This window comes from Psammomys obesus, unplaced genomic scaffold (assembly GCF_907164565.1).
Source record: "Psammomys obesus unplaced genomic scaffold, mPsaObe1.curated_primary_1811, whole genome shotgun sequence".
Lineage (NCBI taxonomy): Eukaryota > Metazoa > Chordata > Mammalia > Rodentia > Muridae > Psammomys > Psammomys obesus.
Genome location: NW_026585895.1, coordinates 30,778,005 through 30,795,724, shown reverse-complemented (window position 1 = coordinate 30,795,724; position 17,720 = coordinate 30,778,005). Strand labels below are relative to the sequence as shown.

General features: G+C 40.6%; 1 protein-coding gene across 1 annotated transcript in view; it reads right to left on the bottom strand.

The window, feature by feature from the left end:
- Neb (nebulin) overlaps positions 1-17,720 on the bottom strand; it is a 192,214-nt gene that overhangs the window by 5,623 nt on the left and 168,871 nt on the right. The window contains exons 129-146 of the mRNA XM_055600265.1: positions 17,488-17,598; positions 16,822-16,935; positions 15,808-15,912; positions 14,941-15,045; positions 14,228-14,332; positions 13,432-13,524; positions 12,241-12,333; positions 10,821-10,913; positions 7,588-7,680; positions 6,022-6,114; positions 4,316-4,408; positions 3,927-4,019; positions 3,504-3,596; positions 2,542-2,649; positions 2,044-2,227; positions 1,690-1,782; positions 529-681; positions 60-166 (exon numbers count right to left, since the gene is read on the bottom strand). Of these exons, the coding sequence (XP_055456240.1) occupies positions 60-166; positions 529-681; positions 1,690-1,782; positions 2,044-2,227; positions 2,542-2,649; positions 3,504-3,596; positions 3,927-4,019; positions 4,316-4,408; positions 6,022-6,114; positions 7,588-7,680; positions 10,821-10,913; positions 12,241-12,333; positions 13,432-13,524; positions 14,228-14,332; positions 14,941-15,045; positions 15,808-15,912; positions 16,822-16,935; positions 17,488-17,598 (1,929 nt within the window). The remainder of the gene's footprint in view (positions 1-59; positions 167-528; positions 682-1,689; positions 1,783-2,043; positions 2,228-2,541; positions 2,650-3,503; positions 3,597-3,926; positions 4,020-4,315; positions 4,409-6,021; positions 6,115-7,587; positions 7,681-10,820; positions 10,914-12,240; positions 12,334-13,431; positions 13,525-14,227; positions 14,333-14,940; positions 15,046-15,807; positions 15,913-16,821; positions 16,936-17,487; positions 17,599-17,720) is intronic.

Here is a 17,720-nt window from a genome sequence, read left to right as displayed (position 1 = left end):
CAGAATTAAACACACACAAACACACATCTAGTAATTTGTGCCTGTTACTCTCTACTTACTCCGGCGGTAGAGGGGTGTGATGGGATAGAAGACAGTGTTGTCTGCTGAGTGGCAACTGACGATGACCTTTGCTGTGGAAGCTCAGTGGTTTTCACATGTTTGTAAGCTGCAAAGAAGAAACGATAGTAAAGGCATGTGTGGACAGCTCATCTGTGTTTACCAACCAAGCAATGTTGTCTTTTTCTCAATGACCTCTGTGAAGAGCAGAGCTAGTAAAACTATGAAAATTAAATTTGTAACTATAATTTCAGTCTTTTTCTCATGAAAGTAATAACTTGAATTTAAAACATTGCTTATTAACAATTTGTGAGTTGACCTCATGACTGTCCATCAATACCATCCACTTGTTCTTGTTGTGTTTATTTGTCTGAGACAAAGTCTCCAGGTAGCCCAGGCTGGCTTCCAGAGCCTCCCAGGTGCTGGGATTACCATGTTTGCACACATACCCACTTGGGAAATTCCTTGTACCTGTTGAGGTTGCCGAGAAGAAGGCACCTCCATCACTGTATGTGGAAAGGTGCTGGTCTGCAGCTTCTGAGTGCTCAGACTTCTCCTCACCCCCACTGATACTCAGTGCACTGGCCGATCGTGACTGCTCCCGGCTGCGACGTTGGGCTTGGACTGGGGGACATGTAGCAAAGACAAGATTTCTGCAGCAGTGATGCCTCCGTTGCATTTTTTATTTGATTTTAGCCAGCATAGTTCTAACTAGTTTTCTTTGATATACATGCAATTCTTCTAGTGTATAGTTGTTGTTCTTACTCTATAGGTGAAAGCTTAAATGGCCAAAGGTGGCTACAGTGGAACAAGGAGGTTTCAGACTCAATTATCTGTCTTTAAAGATGTGCCTTTCTACCACCGCACCACTTTCCTGGCTCACTTCAGTGAACAGGGAGCAATCTTAACCACACTTCATTTTCGGTTTCTCCAGAAAGACCTCCCTCACTTCCAGATGGATGGAGTTGCCTTACCTGTGTCCTTTCCTGGTACTGTGGGCACAAGATTAAAATTGTACATGTCAGGGTAGACCAGAAGTTACTACTGGTTTATCTACAGACTACAGTATGAGCCTTTAAAGAACAGCACACCATGATACTGCAAACAAAGAAACAGGGTCTCCAAGAAGCCCTGGCTGGTCTGAAACTCAATGTGCAGAACAAGTCGGGTTTCAACTCAAAGAGATCTGTTTGCCTCTGCCTCCCGATTACTGGGATTAAAGGAGTACACAACAATATCTGGGCCATTGGTTTATTTTATTTTCTACATGAGCAGACAGTTTGAGTATGTGCTGCTACTCTTGTGAATATCCCCCTAACACAAACAGTTCACAATGTTCCTGATGAACATGCATGTTTTCTTTTTTCTGCCTATGTATTTTATTATCATCTTTTCTCTAACAAAAAGACTAACTTTAGGGAAAACAGAAAAGGTAATAATGGGATCTGAAGGAGACATGAAGTGAGGCAGTTTATTACAATCTTTTCCTAGACCCAACATGCTTAGTTTGGTCCACCAGTCAGGGAGCAAGCTTCAAAGGTGAAAAGCCCTGGAGGGAAGGAACATTCATTGACTCTAGTCCATTAGATGGTGGCATTTATGTCGTGAATCTCTGGGGGGAGTGGTGCATACCATTAATCATGTGTAAACTTCGGGATTGAATGTTGTCTTCTGCTGGATCATAGTCAAAAACTGAACCAGGGTTAGTACGCCAGACACGCAGACCTGAAAGAAAAAAAAAAAAAAAAAGCCAGTGGTCAGAACAAGTGTTCTCTTGTTTGTCTGTAACTTGAGAACCAAGCAGGATTGTGGGCAGTCACAAGGAGGGCTGGGCTTCTGCTTAGCTTAGGTTCTGCTCTTCTCAGAACAAAGATGGCAGAAAATGCTACTGATACTTCAGCTCTGCAAACTGACTAATGGGGCTTTCACAGATTTGGGTCCTTTGTCTTCTATTTGGTATAATTCTGTCACTTTGTTTTCAGTTACCTGTAATAGTATCTTGATCCTGGTCATTGCGTTTTTGTTCCATTTCTACCACTTTTCTCTGAATACCTCGGTAGTTAATGTCGCTGAAGTCCTGTGTGTTTTTCTTTACTCGTTCAGTGATAGGATCTGTCACAACTGGTGTGAAGCAGCCTTTGTGTTTCTCAAAGTCTTCATGATATTTCACCTGAAAGATGAATTTACTTTATGAAAATTTGGTGGCGTGACCATCTCTGGTTGAACATATTCCACCAGGCTGGCCGGCCAATCATAAAGAATTCTTGTGGCTAGAGAAATAGCTCAGCAGCTAAGAGTACACGTTGTTTTCAGAGATGACCTGTGTTCAGTCCCCAGCATACGCAAGGTAGTTCACAACATGTGTGACTCCTGTTCCAGGAGATCTGATACCCTCCTCCTGACCTCTGCAGGCACTGCACACAGACAGACAGGCAGGCACATACACATAAATAAATACACACTTAGAAAAGAATTCGGACTTACTGTTGAGATGTGCCGCTGGGTTTCCCTAACCCGTCTCATCTCTGGTGTATCCAGCACATAGGCAGCTTTACCTTGTATTTGTTTCCGGAAGCTATCGGAGTAAAGAACCTATGGAGGAGAAACATGCATGAACATGTGGCAGGGGATTGTTCTAATTCTTATGCTCAAAGACTTCAACAGATCCAAGTGGAGGAAGCTCGTGAGGAAAATTTAAGTCAAAAGACAGTAGCCAGATACTGGACCAAGTGTACCAGATCAGCGCAAGGACTGGCAAGGTTTGCATCAGAAGTCACAGGACTTGACATTGGAAATGAAAATGTTTCCTTTTCAAAGAAGGGGCACAGTGTAAGTCTGAAAACAGAAGAAAGCACCCTCTTGAATTTACTAGGAACTGCAATACCAGTGCCAGAATATTTGATGGCATTTTGCATTAAATCTGATACTGAAAGGAATTTGAAAGACCCGGCCTTTTGAGCATGTAACCATTTTCCTTAGGGAATGACCAGATTACACAAACCATTATGCTAAAACCAAAATCAGAGTCTTCCAGACACAAAACACAAGAATATCAAAGTGAAGACAGTAAGTTCTGAGTAGTATACAGTTAATAAAGAACCTTAGAAATAACAGCAGAAGGCAGAAGATGTTAGGGGTCAATTTGTTATAGGTGGTTATGGAAAACTACCTTAGAGTCAAGTGTAAGAGGAAGAAAACCATAGGCAATTATTCTATGTTTAGTATGATCATTTGGAATGGGAAAGCAATGCTGTGTTAATTTTAGTGTGAATTTTCAGTGAAAGAAGTGCACATTTTTATGATGTTAAAACATTTTCCAAGATGTTGCATTATCTGTTGTTTTAAATTTTAGTGTCTTTTTCAGTTGACTGAGAAAGGTGTGTTTTCATGGTGTTAAAAAATGTTAATTCCAAGTTGTTCCACTGCTCTATTTAATCAGGAAATACCGAGCTAATGTTTTCTTGGTTGCGTTTAGCTCTCTCCATCTCTGGAGTAACAGGTGTTGGTGTTGCTTTTCTCATATTCTCTTTGTACAATACCTAGAGGAGCCAAGAGAGCAGCCCGACATCAGAAAGCAAAGGAAAACACAGTTCTGAAAAGTCATCATTTAGTTGTTGTTACAGCCCAATTATGTCACGCAGTGTAAGAAACACCTCAGGAGGAGAAAGCCATTAAAATGTTACAGTAGAAAGCAGGAGATAAATTTGAACTCAGTGTGAACTAGTAAGGGTGGGTGGCTTTTTTTAAGTGGTCAGGGAAGAATTGTAAAAGGTATCACAAGTCTTGGAAACACTGTGAGAGAATTAGTGGTGTAGCCATGATGGTCAGGCTTGTTAGAATTTTAATGATTCATTTTCCCTCTCAAATACCGAGCTAAAGTTTTCTTGATTGCGTTTGACTCTTTCCATCTCAGGAGTAAAGGGTGTGGGGGTTGCTTTCCCCATGTTCTCTTTGTATAGCACCTGTGAGGAACAAAGTTGGGCCTGGAAGTCATTCACTAGGAGGCAGTGCTCACTACTGAATATAAATACAGCTGGGGTGAGGGAAATGTTAGGTGTAACCTATTACTATTAGTGAGAATAGCTCTCAAGAAAAAAAGCAAAAATAGTTAATGGCAAATGTTGTATGCTGTTTAGAGGAGAGTAAAGCATAACTGGCATTTTATTTGATTTTTAACCTTGTATGGGATTAAGAGCAGGCCAAACTGCAAGGGTTACTTTGTAAAATTAGAAGCACTTTTCATTTCTCAAGACAATACCGAGCTAATGTTCTCTTGATTGCGTTTGACTCTCTGCATCTCTGGAGTGACAGGGGTTGGGGTGGCTTTCCCCACATTTTCTTTGTACAAAACCTAAATGAGTCCAGTGGATCCAAAAATCCAAAAGGAGACAACAACAACAAAAAAAAAAAGAGTTACAATTACCAAAAGAATAAATGGAATGACATTAACTTCTGATGAGGCCCTGGGCACCAAATCATTTAGGTGCTGAGGTTAGATAGCAGTCTTCTCCGTTTTCAATGGAGAAGTTGACTGTAGTTAGAGCAAGACACACATGTCTATGGTACAACCTTGCCTCGAAACTCGCAGGTTCCACGTGAGAACTGGGATGTTCCAGGAAGGAGGAAGCCCCTACCACCATGTTACCACTAGTATGCGTCTGTGAATTCCCTCACACATCATCTGTTAGGGCTTACCATGTGGGCTTGTGTCATGGAGGTTGAAGCCACCCCAATACAACAGCTCTTTAATGGGTGTTTTTGCAGCACAGGCTCTCAGAGTAAAATTGTAGACCCCCAGGCAAGCGCTTCTCTTACTCTTCTTTGTGTTCTGCTTATTTTTTTTTAACTAAATATTTCACACTTATCAGCCACGAGAAATGTTTTCAGCAATTACCAAAATGTAAAAAGCATGTCATAAATCCTCAACCCCTGTGACTCCCTCGGTGTCCTGGTTGCCCTGAGAGGTTTGGTAAATGGCACCAAGGAGGGATTTTCTTTCGGCAGTTCTCTAAGCCCTTGAGCAGCTGGTCAGTATCAGCTGAGAAATGATAAGAAGTGTCTTGTTCTCTGCTCCCTACTGCAGCTACTGACAAAGGAAAGGGAGCACGGAACAGATCCAGAAGTCTGGTCTGACCAGCTCTCAGGTGATTCTGATGGACTGGAGAAACCTTTAGGTGCTATCGATGCTGAGCAATGACTTCGTTACTGAAAGCTCCCCCAGCCACCAACAGGTTGTATCAGAGAGCACAAGCTTGGAGGCAGTACATTGTTAGCACCAAGGATCAGAGTAAAGAAAACAAAAACAAAACTAAGCTCACTAAAACCTTTTTGGTGACACTCCCTTTTTCAGCAGCTTACTCAGGTGTGAAAACCACCACTGAATGAAGTTTGCATCATTATCTGTGGTCGTGGATCAGGAGCTACTCTCCCGAGGTCTTTTTGCCCGCATCTATCATAGTAGGGCTGGGGGTATAGCTCAGTGGAAGAGCACATCTTAGCCTGTGCAAGGCCCTGCAGACTGATCCTGACCACCACAAAAGATTCAAGTCTGGTGGCGTAAGATAGAACCCCAAATCATCAAAAACTTCAATATTCAAGAAAGCCTCATTATACCTTCTATTTCAGCCATCAAGGTTATCCGTCCATCCCTTCATCTGTTCCTCCCCTCCCCCCATTTCTCAAGCACACAAAACAGACCTTGGATACGTCAGAGAGTAAGTTTGGGGTGAAATGAGAAGAATATTTTGTAGGAAAATCAGTTAACCTCAATATTAGAATTTTAAATGAAATAAAGCAATTTTGTTATTAAGTTAAGGCTAGGTATGAATGAAGGATAAATGTGGTCAAGAAATGTGCAAGGCTTAAGGTGCTTTTAAAAGTAGGATTAATAGGAATTATTTTAAGTCATTGAAGTAATTTTAAAATCAAGAAGCAGTCAATTTTTGTTTTTTTTTGTCAGAGTACCGAGCTAATATTTTCTTGATTGTGTTTGACTCTCTCCATCTCTGGAGTGACAGGTAAAGGGGTTCCCTTGCCCATGTTTTCCTTGTATAGCACCTGTACGACGAGAAAGTATCAGAGAAACGATGGTGAGTGACATTTCAATTTCTGTGAAAATCTAAAGGTAAGGTCAACTTCTTTGGTACAAAATAATACAGGAGCCAGGAATAATATGCTGACAAGATGCCATGTGCTATTTAAGGAAGCTGTTACTGGGCTGGGGGAAGCTGTGAGTCACGGGAGCAAGGACCTACCCTACTATCTAGGAAAAGCTATTAGAGTCATCCACACTGTCAGCATTTCCCCCTCATTTTTGTGAGCATAGTACATCCTAAGCAACTGTGGGGATTTGAGATGGTTAGAACTTGGTTTTGTTATCCACAAAACTAAAATATTTACCCCTTTAAAAATGTTTAAAATAGCCAGGTTATGTAAAAAAAAAAAAAAATCAAAACATTAAATGAGAAAAGAATATCCTTTTACAAAGATACATTAGAAGCAAAGGAAGGGAAAAGGGTTTAATGGTGAGTTTGACTCTGCAGTTAAATGGCGTCTTTCCCCCTTTTCTTTCCAAAATACCGAGCTAAGGTTTTCTTGATTGAGTTTGACTCTCTGCATCTCTGGAGTGATGGGGATTGGAATTCCTGTCCCCACATTTTCTTTGTATAGCACCTACATGATAAGAAAGCACGCAGAACAGAAAGCCATCAGTCACTTTTTCTCCCTTGTAGAGCAGTTGGCTGGGGGGGGGGGGGGGAAGAGGAGTTAGAGATGGGAAAATACCAAAAGCTTCACCCTGTAAGGAAAAAGGATTGCAGGAAGGAGCCGCAGAAATGAGGACATTAAAGAGGTTCTGTTATTTTTGCTGTTGGAGCTCACTCCTGCAGTGTAAGTAATAAAGAGCACTACGAAAAGAGAAATTAGTTATCATTATGAGAGAAAAATGGGAGACAAACCAAACCAAGGAAGTTACTTTCATAGGTTGTGAAAAGGGTGTTTGAGTTTTAAAAGTATTATCAGTGGAAAGATTCATACATACTTTTGTTGACCTTCAAAGCAGTCAAAGGTAATTTTTAGTCTGGGTGAACATATTGGGAACTACAGTGATGATAAGATGCTAAAAAAGAAACTCCAGAAAGACTGTGTAAGTGCCAGGAGAGGGGGAGGTTAGGATAGGGATTGCGCCACAGATCCTCAGAGCTTCACAGAAGAGCACTTTGAAGCTTTGTGTTCATATCACATTTGCCAAAACAAGGGGAACACAGGTGCTCCAACACTGAGGGTGTTATTTTCTTTTTAAGCTGGAATATTTTTAATGATCGGGTTAATGTTTAACCAAGGAGAGGAAACTGAATCGTAGGAACAGCAGCATTCAGTTGGATACAAAACAGGTCATATTTTAAAACTGGGATGAGCTAATTAGATTTTGAAATTCTAGCCGTTAATCTTTTTACAGCATTTTTACGAAATAGTTAAAGGGGTTTGGGGTTGGGTTTTTTGTTTGTTTGTTTGTTTTTAATTTTTAAATACCGAACTAAAGTTTTCTTGATTGTGTTTGACTCGCTCCATCTCTGGAGTGATGGGGATCGGAATCCCTTTCCCAAGGTTCTCTTTATACAACACCTGTATGACACAAGAAAGCATCGGAGGAGAACACAAGCAGTCAGAGCAGCTCCTTAGACTATGACACATGGACATCTAGCAGGAAAGACCACGTTGGGTGGCCATGTGATCCCTACCACTTCATCTGCTCATCTTTCTACTCTAACCCACAGAACTAAGGGAGAAAGACAAACAAGTTATAAGAACATAGAGATAGATGCAGTCCTTTTTTCTACATAAAACGTTTGTCTCAGAGTATCAGAGGCATTTACAACTACAGAGAATCTGCTCTCTCGCTACACTGGTCTTTGTTAATGTTACGCAAATGATCAAATCCAAAAGTGTATATTTAATATACAGTCTTTCCCATAGTATCTAAAAGGCCCAGGCACCACTGGACAATGTTGTCTAACATAACATGTAAATAACACAGATCACACATTAAGAAAAAAATTGTACAAGGCCATTAGACTAATTAGATTCAAATAGATACACAAGAATACACTGTAAAAAAAATACACTGTAATGCAGAAATAACTAAAATATAATTTTAAGAAGTAGTACCTTTCCCAAGAAAGAAAAAGTGAACTCATAGAAAAACAGTAAACGGACCCCAAAGGACATATCAACACACAATGAAAACATACTGAAACTGAGAAATTGTTAGTAAGCAGTAATTAGGAACCACACAAAAAGTAGACACAAAGGGAATTCCTGATCTAATGTGTGAAAGTGTCAAGCTGTTAGGAGACACTTGATAAAATGAAGCACACTTCACATCAACCCTCCTCCCCAAAGTGATCCAATTAAATTTTCAGAGGCTATGTAAATCTCCATTTCAGGCCCAGAAGTTCCTTTTATGGGAGGAGCACAGGTGATTTATAATTAGAGTTTTCAGGAACATCAGTTAATTAAAAATTAATGTAAATTAATATATCATGATATAATTGGTATGTTTAAAAAAAGAAAAACATGCCTATAGTCCTAGCATTAGGGAGGCTGAGGCAGGAGGATGACATATTTAAAAGCACCCTAAACTACATAGTAAAGAGACTGTCTTAAAAAAAAAAATTGGAAAGCATAGATTTCTAGTTACAAAATGGCATGTTTAGGACAATTATCAAAGTAAGGCTTTTGGTTCCCATGCTGAATGTTTTCCTTTGCTGTTTATCCTGGTGGGACCTGTGGGGAGGTCACCACTTTCCCAGGCAAGGGAGGTGTTCCCTCCACAGCCTTAGATCAGTGTCTTTTCTTGTTGCACCAACCCAGAAACATCAGATTGAAAGATTTCCAAGTAAATTCAAGTTTCTAGGTTTGGGTGTTTGGAAATCAGGACTAGCATCATTGTAAAGGAAAGGAACAATTCAAAGTGTTAAGGGAGGGGCCCGAGTGAGGCTGTGAGCCCAATTCCCAACAGCACACACAGACAGTTGAGTTAATACAGAGATACCTAGACATCTAATATAGAGAAGTTTTAAGGAGGCATTTCAAAAAGTACAAAGCATTGAGATTAAGTGGTAAGTAAAATAATCCAGGACAGAAAGATTCAGTTGGTGAGTTTTTTGTTTTTGTTTTTTTTCAAAGAAGTTAAGTTATTATAAAGCAACAAATAGTAAAAAAAAAAAAAAAAAAAAAAAAAAAAAAAGGTTTATCAAAATTATTCTTTTTAATATGGAGTTAAAGGCGCTTTCTCGCAAATACCGAGCTAAAGTTTTCTTGATTGCGCTTGACTCGCTCCATCTCAGGAGTGACAGGTAGGGGGGTCCCCTTGCTCAGGTTCTCTTTGTACAATATCTGCATGCACAGAACCAATAATCACGTCAGCTTGGATCCATCTTTTAGGTAGATTTCACCTTAAAATAAATCTCCAACAGTTCTTGCTCTTACAAAGAAGTAAAACTAAGAAATAGAGCAACTGTGGATCACCTTTGTGTATTTAGTTGCACACTATATAATGGTTGCTCAGCTTATACATACCTTCTCAAAAATGCAGGATTAAGCCTTATTATATAAGTATTTAAACTAACTGATTAGAGACAACACTGCATCAGAAAAAAAAAAAAAAAAAGAGCGCTTGGGGAGACCAAACAAATATTCATCAACATTAGCATTACATAGATACCCACTTAGCGGGGGATCCTGAATATATTCCAAAGGAAAGGTCACTTGTATGGCACACAACAAAGCTCACTGACATAAGCAAATACATCTTTCTGAGTTATTGTTGGTATTTTGTTTCCAAATGAAGATGTTTAAGAATCATGACCATTTAGGAAAAGCTACAAATACTTTAAAAAAAAATCAAACCACACACTAAATACAATTCTGATCAGTGCTATCCTTTGGGGAAGGATGTTAGATTTAACTTTTGACCTTTATCACACTAGTTAGAAGTGGAGGAAGGAACAGAATTACAGGTTTTTAGCTGTGTTTTAAAGAAAACAGTTACAATTTCACACCAGTATTAAAAATTATATTAGGTTTGGATTGGAATATGAAGTAATATTGACATCATTCGTTCATTATATAAATTTAGTAATTTTATATTTGTATGTTAAAGACATTAATGTGACCGTTATTTTAATGTGAATCAGGGTTGGGAATTTTGCCCCTAAGAAATACCGAGCTAAAGTTCTCTTGATTGCGTTTGACTCTCTCCATCTCTGGAGTGATAGCTGTAGGGGTTCCTTTCCCCAAACTTTCTTTGTACAAGACCTGTGAGATACAAGAAAGTACCCAGAAGACATTCAAAACAAGGAGAGACGGAGGAATGGGGTATGGGGCGGGTAAGGAGGGGGATTTTAGATAGCAGAACTTAGTCAGGGCAACACTTTTGAATGTCAGTTTTACAGAACTCTACACCTCTGTGTCTTAGAAAGGTACAGTAGGAAGCACTGGGTTCTAGGGTGCAAGCACCCTGAGGAAGCTTGTTAATGCTGCTAACAGAATCTCGGATCTAGCTCACACCAGTCAGTTGCTAAAAATGTTAAAGAGCAATGTGAAGAGTGGCCATTTTGAATCAGGTCGGGTGGTTTTCATCAGGGGATGATACACAAACACACACAGAATCATTAAGCTGTTACTTTGGGAAGTAGAATGGTAGGTTATTCTGGTAGTTTTTTTATGGGAAAGAATTTCTTATTTCATATATCTGTAAATACCGAGCTAAAGTTCTCTTGATTGCGTTTGACTCTCTCAATCTCTGGGGTGACAGTGGTTGGGATGCCTGTTCCCAGGTTTTCTTTGTACATGACCTGCAGAATAATTAGAATACCCAGAAAGCAGAGTAACCACAAATGTTTCAGATTACAGCTCCGTGAGGGAGTCTTTGGTAAATGTTCGTAAAAACAAGCTGCTTTTGTAAAATCAACCCAGGGACAAAAGAAAACAGAGTCCATAAATATTTTGCCATCTTGAGAACTGGATACTAAATTTTGCATTTTCCACAGCCAATACTTAGTACATTCTTAAAATGCATTAAATTGTAATAGTAAATTTAATTAACAACGAGAAACATTTTTAACTGGCGTCTGCAAAGCCATGAGTTCAGTTGCCAGAAACCACCCCCTCAAAAACCAAATAAAAACATAGCAACCCCAAGTTAACCATTTGATTGTATCCCGTCTTAATGTCTTGAGCATAGAGCCATTGAGAATTTTATGCATTTCCTAACAAATTTCTTTGTATTTTACCATATATATGTATATGTGTATACACTGGTGACAGGCTCTTTTGCTGCTTAGCCCTGACTCATGTTAAACTCCCGTCATTCCTCCCACTTCGGCTTCCTTAGTTCTGGGATTACCAGCATGCATCACTGCCCCCAACTTTAATAAAGCCTTAGGTGATCCCAAGTTGGATACTTGATATGAACGAGCATAATTTCCATTTCAGGATGAACATCTTTCTCTGAAATTTTGAGCCATGAAGGCAGAATCACGTAAGCTAGTGCTTGTAGGTTGGCCTTTTTCCACTGTGGTTATTTTGATGTTTTATTTGCAGTGTTGAGACTGAGTCGCGGTCCACTGCATCCACCACCGAACTGTGTCCTCAGCCCTTGCGCTTAAATCTGTGTTTTCTTTTAGGGTTACCATCAAAGGGCTGTAAATGTTAACAAAAGGAGTAAGGAATCCCCACTTTCTAAACCTCTTGTCTCCTTCCCTTTTAATAAGTTTCAACCTAAGATTCATGGTGCACACCATGAATCCCATGGTGGCAGAGGCAGGTAGAGCACCTCAGTAGAAGAAAACTACAGAAAGGCAAAAGTTGCAACCCTAAGAAACAAACACAGAAACACAGAACCTGTGGCCCTGTGGTGTTTTGTTTGTTTTCTCAAGTTAATGGACAGAAGATTCAAAATGAAGTTTTCAACACAAAGAAACTAGAGCATGAGGGGTCATAGGGAATGAGCTACGACTATGAGCTCCCTTGGTTACTTCTGCAACCTGAGGGGGTCAGGGAAGGAGTCACAGCATCCCCAAGCAGAAGAGGCCTTTGACAGAAGGAAGGGATGGCTGGGAACTAGAACACCAGTTGCGAGGTGGCCAGTCATACAAAGGCATGCGGAGTAAGCATCAGTACCGAGCTAATGTGCTTCTGGGTCTCCTTGACACGCTTCACCTCGGGCAGGTCAGGGATCGGAGTTCCTTGTCCAATTGCTTCTTTATACTTGACCTACATGGAAACGGGGACACAAAGGTATTACTGCATGCTGAATTCTTCCCACCACATGTGTAGGGTTGCTTAGTAGTCCTGTATTTCTTCAGGGAGGCTGGGAATTATACACATTTAGTACATACTCTGCCACTGAGTCACAGCCCGGCTTTCCTTTAGTTCTGTGTTGTCTTGAGACAAGGTCTAGACCATGCTGACCTCAGACTCACAGAGATCCACCGGCCTCTGCCTCCTGAGTGGTGGCTTTAAGGTGTGTGCCACTACACTCAGACTGCCTTTTTCTTCAAGGGCTTGCTGTAAGTGTGGCTCTCTGTTTTGCAGTTCCGAGGCGTGGCAGGAAACAAGCGTGGGATTCTTCCCCTCTTTTCCAAGCTCACAGATACAATGCTTGGCCTACTGGATCTCTTAGCAACTTCAGCATCTGGCATTTTACTTCTTACGTGGAACACTTTGAACTTTTTATACAGAGGAAGCACAGTGAAGCTCTTTGGTTTATCTGAATGGCCAGCATTGCTCCTCTTTCACTTTGGGGCCATCACTAATAAAATAAGGGCTACTTGTGTACAAACACCGCAGTAGTAATGTCTGGCGATGCAGACAGCTGGGGAGGACAGGCAGCACGCACTTCTGGAATGTCCTGGATGAAGGGATGCCTTACGCCCCAGGTAGGAGGAGATGGGAAGCCAGAGATTTATCTTTTCAGAAAGGATAATTATTCTGGACTTTACCATTTAACATTTTTTGGACCAAGACTGCTTGAGAGGCAACTAAAATCAGAGAATGGAAAAGTAGGAAGAGGCCTCTTCTCTGCCAGCCTCTTCATACCGGAGAGTCTGTTTGATTAGGACAGATGTAGCTACATGAGTCTCTGGAAAGCCATTCTGTGATGCTGCTATGTCCTATTTTCTCACACCTAACACCCCTTCCACACCTAACGCACCTTCATGAGAACCTCCACTAGCACATAGCATGTGATGACAGAGGAGCACAGACAGCTGTTGGACAGTTTCTGGTGACAAGCTTTGAGTAGAACTCTAATGTCGCGGATTTATCAAAGTCAGGCGGGCAACAGCACAAGCAGCTCTGACATGTCCTTACCGAGCTAATGTGGTCCTGCGTTTGCTTCACTCTTAGCATCTCAGGGGTTTTTCCAATTGCTGTTCCCGGGGACACATCCTCTTTATACAAAACCTGGGCATTCAGAATCACAAGAGTGTTACACAGAAAGAGAGAAACGCGGGCAGTGCCTGGAGAAAGACTAGCCACATGGCTTCTGTGAAAACAGAGACACTGCATGGTGTTTCCAGGCAAGAGTTGAAGTATCACATCTGATGTCCTCCTGTTAGAATGCCCAAAACCATATAGGCAAGGCCAGTCACTTGCTGCCTCTTGAGAGTTCCCATTAGAATATCACAGCATATTAATACAGAAGGAGAAAACAAAACAAAACAGAAAACGTTGATTAAAAAACACAGAACTTGGAAGGGGGTTATGATTGGGATGTAAAATGAATAAATAAATTAATCAAAAAACCCCACAGAACTCATTAAAAATATGCACAGTCAGTTATTTTGGAGAAGGCTAATAAGAGAAAACCACACCACAAAGAAATCCACCTTCTTGGAACAAGACAACACATGTTACTCTCTGAGTTACTATTTGAGATTAAAAAAAATTTAAAGAGAAGAGTTATTTTGTTAGATTTAAGTTATTTCCAATGTTCTCAGGAATGATGATTTGGAAACAAAGTATGGGGCATTTTACCAGAGACCCACTAGTATTAACTGGGCAAGTTAGAGGTTAATTGCCTTTGTCAGCGTGGGACCCGTGTGCCTTCTTAAAGAGAACAGCATTATTAGGTTAGCATTAGATGGAAAGTAAATAGTAAATGTACCGAGCTGAAATTCTTTTGGTTTTCTTTAACACGCAGTATTTCTGGCGTGTCTTGAACAACTGTAATTTTCCCTTTACTGTTTTTAAGGTCACACTGGTATTGGAGCTATGAAGAAAGAGTAAATATCCTGTTAAGATTTCAACATTCTCTTAAACATTTTATAACTGTTGTATATTGTGGATGGGAAGTTAAAATTTTATATTAATGAAAGCCCATTCCACAACAATCACAAAGCAGTAGCCAAGTCAATTCTTTAATATGAATTTTGGAGAAAAAATAATTTTATGATGGGGTGTTGCTAAAGACTTTCTGGGATTGAATCTGGAGCCTCACACCTCATGAAGAACATGTTTTAACACCAAGCTATGTGCGCCCTCGGGCACAGAAACTAACTTTTCAAAACCTAAAATGTACTAAAAATAAATGTTTTAAAGTATTTCTTGCTTAGATTTGATTTGAAAAAGATATGTCACCAGTAAAACAAAAACAAGAACAAAACCCAATGGTAATAGTTTGTATTTAGTGACAAGAAGCCACCTACGGAGGTGATACTTTTATGCTCATTTCAGATTAAAATACAAGAGTGAGCCCAGACAAGATTCTTGTGCACTCCTCCGCTCTCATAGGATACCAAGTGTGTGTCCCCAAAGCCACCCTCCTTTAGCCTGCTGGATCCCACCAGTGGGCTGGGCCTACACGGAACAGAAACTTACGAGGCTAAAGTTCTTCTGGTTCTCGCGGACTCTTTGCATCTCTGGAGTGTCCAAAACAGTCTCATAATATGACATGGACTTCTCTGCATCTTCCTTGTACTTTTTCTGGGAGAGGTTCCAAGAGATAGAGACGGTGAGTCCCACGTTACACAGGCTGGTAGTCCTGAAACAGCCCTCTCACTGCACCAGAGGGAAGGTTCATTGCATCCTGCCCTTGCAGGCTCATCCTGATCATCTCTGGAGAGTACTAACGTATGAAGAAATCCTATTTATTTTTTATCTTGTTTTATATTTGCTTAGTTTTGTTTCTTGCTGCACAGCCCACACTGGCCTCCTGTCCCGTTCTCCTCAGGTGCTGAGATGACAAGTATGTGCCATCCTACACCCAGCTATCGTGCGTTTTGCCACAGGATTGGCAGGAAGCCAGAAGCTATCCAGCCTGGGATGCCACAGGTTTTGTGGCTCAAGTTGATGATTCAGTCCCAGCCACGGTTAGGCAGGACTAACCATGGGTCTTCCACACACCTTAAACCCACATTCTAAGAGATGCTAAAAGATAGCTATCTTTAAAAGATAGTGAGTTGTACCATCAATACCTTCCTTAGTGCTTGGAAATTCCTTTAAAAGGTTTTGAGTTTTTTCTTCCAGTTACTAGGATAAAACCCAGAGTGTCACACTTGACTGCTGAGGCGGCCACACCCAAATCCTTCTTATAATCAATCTCTCTTTAAATCTGATTCAGAAATCTCACTTCTGACTCAAATATGCATTGTAACTAAAGGCCTTACATTCTGGTGGGGCAGACCATGATATGACAGAACAATCCCTTAGGAAGAGAAAAACCTTTGCCCTAAGGAACATCCTTACCTGGCTAGAAAGGTTCTTGACCTGCTGAGCATGAATAATCTCTGGGGTATCAACGACAGAAGTGAAATTGGCTTTTTCCATTTCTGCTGACTGCTTGTACTTAATCTGTAAAAGGACACCCAATAGTCCAGTGAATGTTAAAACAGCATGCATAGCACCTGTTAGCTTGGTTGGATTAAGAAGCGATCACACTTCTTTTCTTTCTTTTCCCTTTCTTTCTTTTCTGTCTGACATTGTCACATTTCTTCCTGTTGTGTTTATATGTTTTAAAATTTTTATATGTGTGAGTGTTTTTCCTGTATGTCTGTCTGTGCATGTGCATGCCTGGTGCCTGCAGAGGCCAGACGATGATGCTGGATCTCCTGGAACTGAAGATATAGATGGTAGTGAGCTGACCTGTGAGTACTGGGAATCTAATCCAGGTTCTCCATAGAAGGACATATGCTCTTCGCTGCTGGGCCATCTTTCTGGCCTGTGTTTATAGTTTTATATGAAAGAGTGAGGTTGAGAAGGTCTTGGTTTTTGAAAGACTTACTATCCATTCATTTAGATGGAGGATGAATATGGGCACAGGATAATCAAGTAGATAGATAGTAAAGCAGCGTTTTGTTTTTACATAAGATCTGACACCAGAGAGCTTACCAACACTGGATACCTAAAAAGATGTGTTTGTAATTTAGGTCTAGAAGCAGGGGGCAAAAAGAACTCCTCAAGTGATCTAATGAAGGCACTCTTAGTGCCAAATGAATGGGTTGACTAAGAAACAAGGATGTCAGAATCTGCTCCAATTCCGCACAGTAATTTGGTCCTGGATTGTGTTCTACCCCCAGTGGAGGTAGACTAAGAAAGGCAGACAAGCAGCCTGGCAAAGGGCCCCTGGGCCTTACATTACTTTTATGCTTAAGGATGCTAAACATTTAATGTTACTGTCAAACAAGTAAATCGACAGAGGTCTAACAACACATCCTTACAATCGTGGCCATGATTTGGAAAGACAAGCACACAGGCACTGACCTGGCTGGCAATGTCCGTAGCATTCCTGGCCCGCATAAAGTCCGGAGTCTCATTGGCCATGGCATTCAGGCCTCTTCCTTTGACTTCCAGCTCCAGGTCTCGCTTATATTCTTTCTGTAGAAGAATTGTTTTCCCCAAAGAAAAGGGTCACCTACCTTCTCTGATTCGAGTAACAGAACTACACGAATGACAGAACTGCATGAATGACCAAACATGCCCCTTCGGTAGCTGCAGGTGGTGTCCTTGGCAGCTACCTTAACTGGACAGGATGGCATGCTTGTTCATCCTGCTCTATGTACAGGGATGTCAGTCAAGGGAAGTCCATTAACACAGAAAGTAAATTTTTAATGTGGGTTGGTACATAATTAAATTTAGGTGCACACTCTCCCAGTGTGGTGTGTTGTTTTCATTTAAATGGGCATTGTGAATACATCCATACTAAATCAAGTAATATCAGATACTAATTGGTTATGACAATTTCTATAGACACAGTCTGTTTTCATATCTACTCATCAGAAATTGACAGGTATTTTATTTAGCAGTTAATACTTATACTGGGTATAAACTCTGAAATGCAAAAATATTTTTTTTCTCTCTTGGTCTAACTTGGTTAGAATGAAGGTGCCATATTAATTATGTGCACGCAATAGTTGGCCATGATCTCACCTCATTGAGGATTTGAGTGGCATTCTTTGCTCTCAGCATGTCAGGAGTATCTTCCATTTCCGTGAGACCTCTCCCACGAATGCTTTCTTCTAGATCTTTCCTATACTCTTTCTATATTACAAAATAAAATCAACAAAACTGACAAGGAAGACTGGATTGTCCTCTTGGGGGAAGAGCCAAAATCAAACCAAAATAAATTAATGAATAAATAAGTAAAACAATTCTTCCGGTTT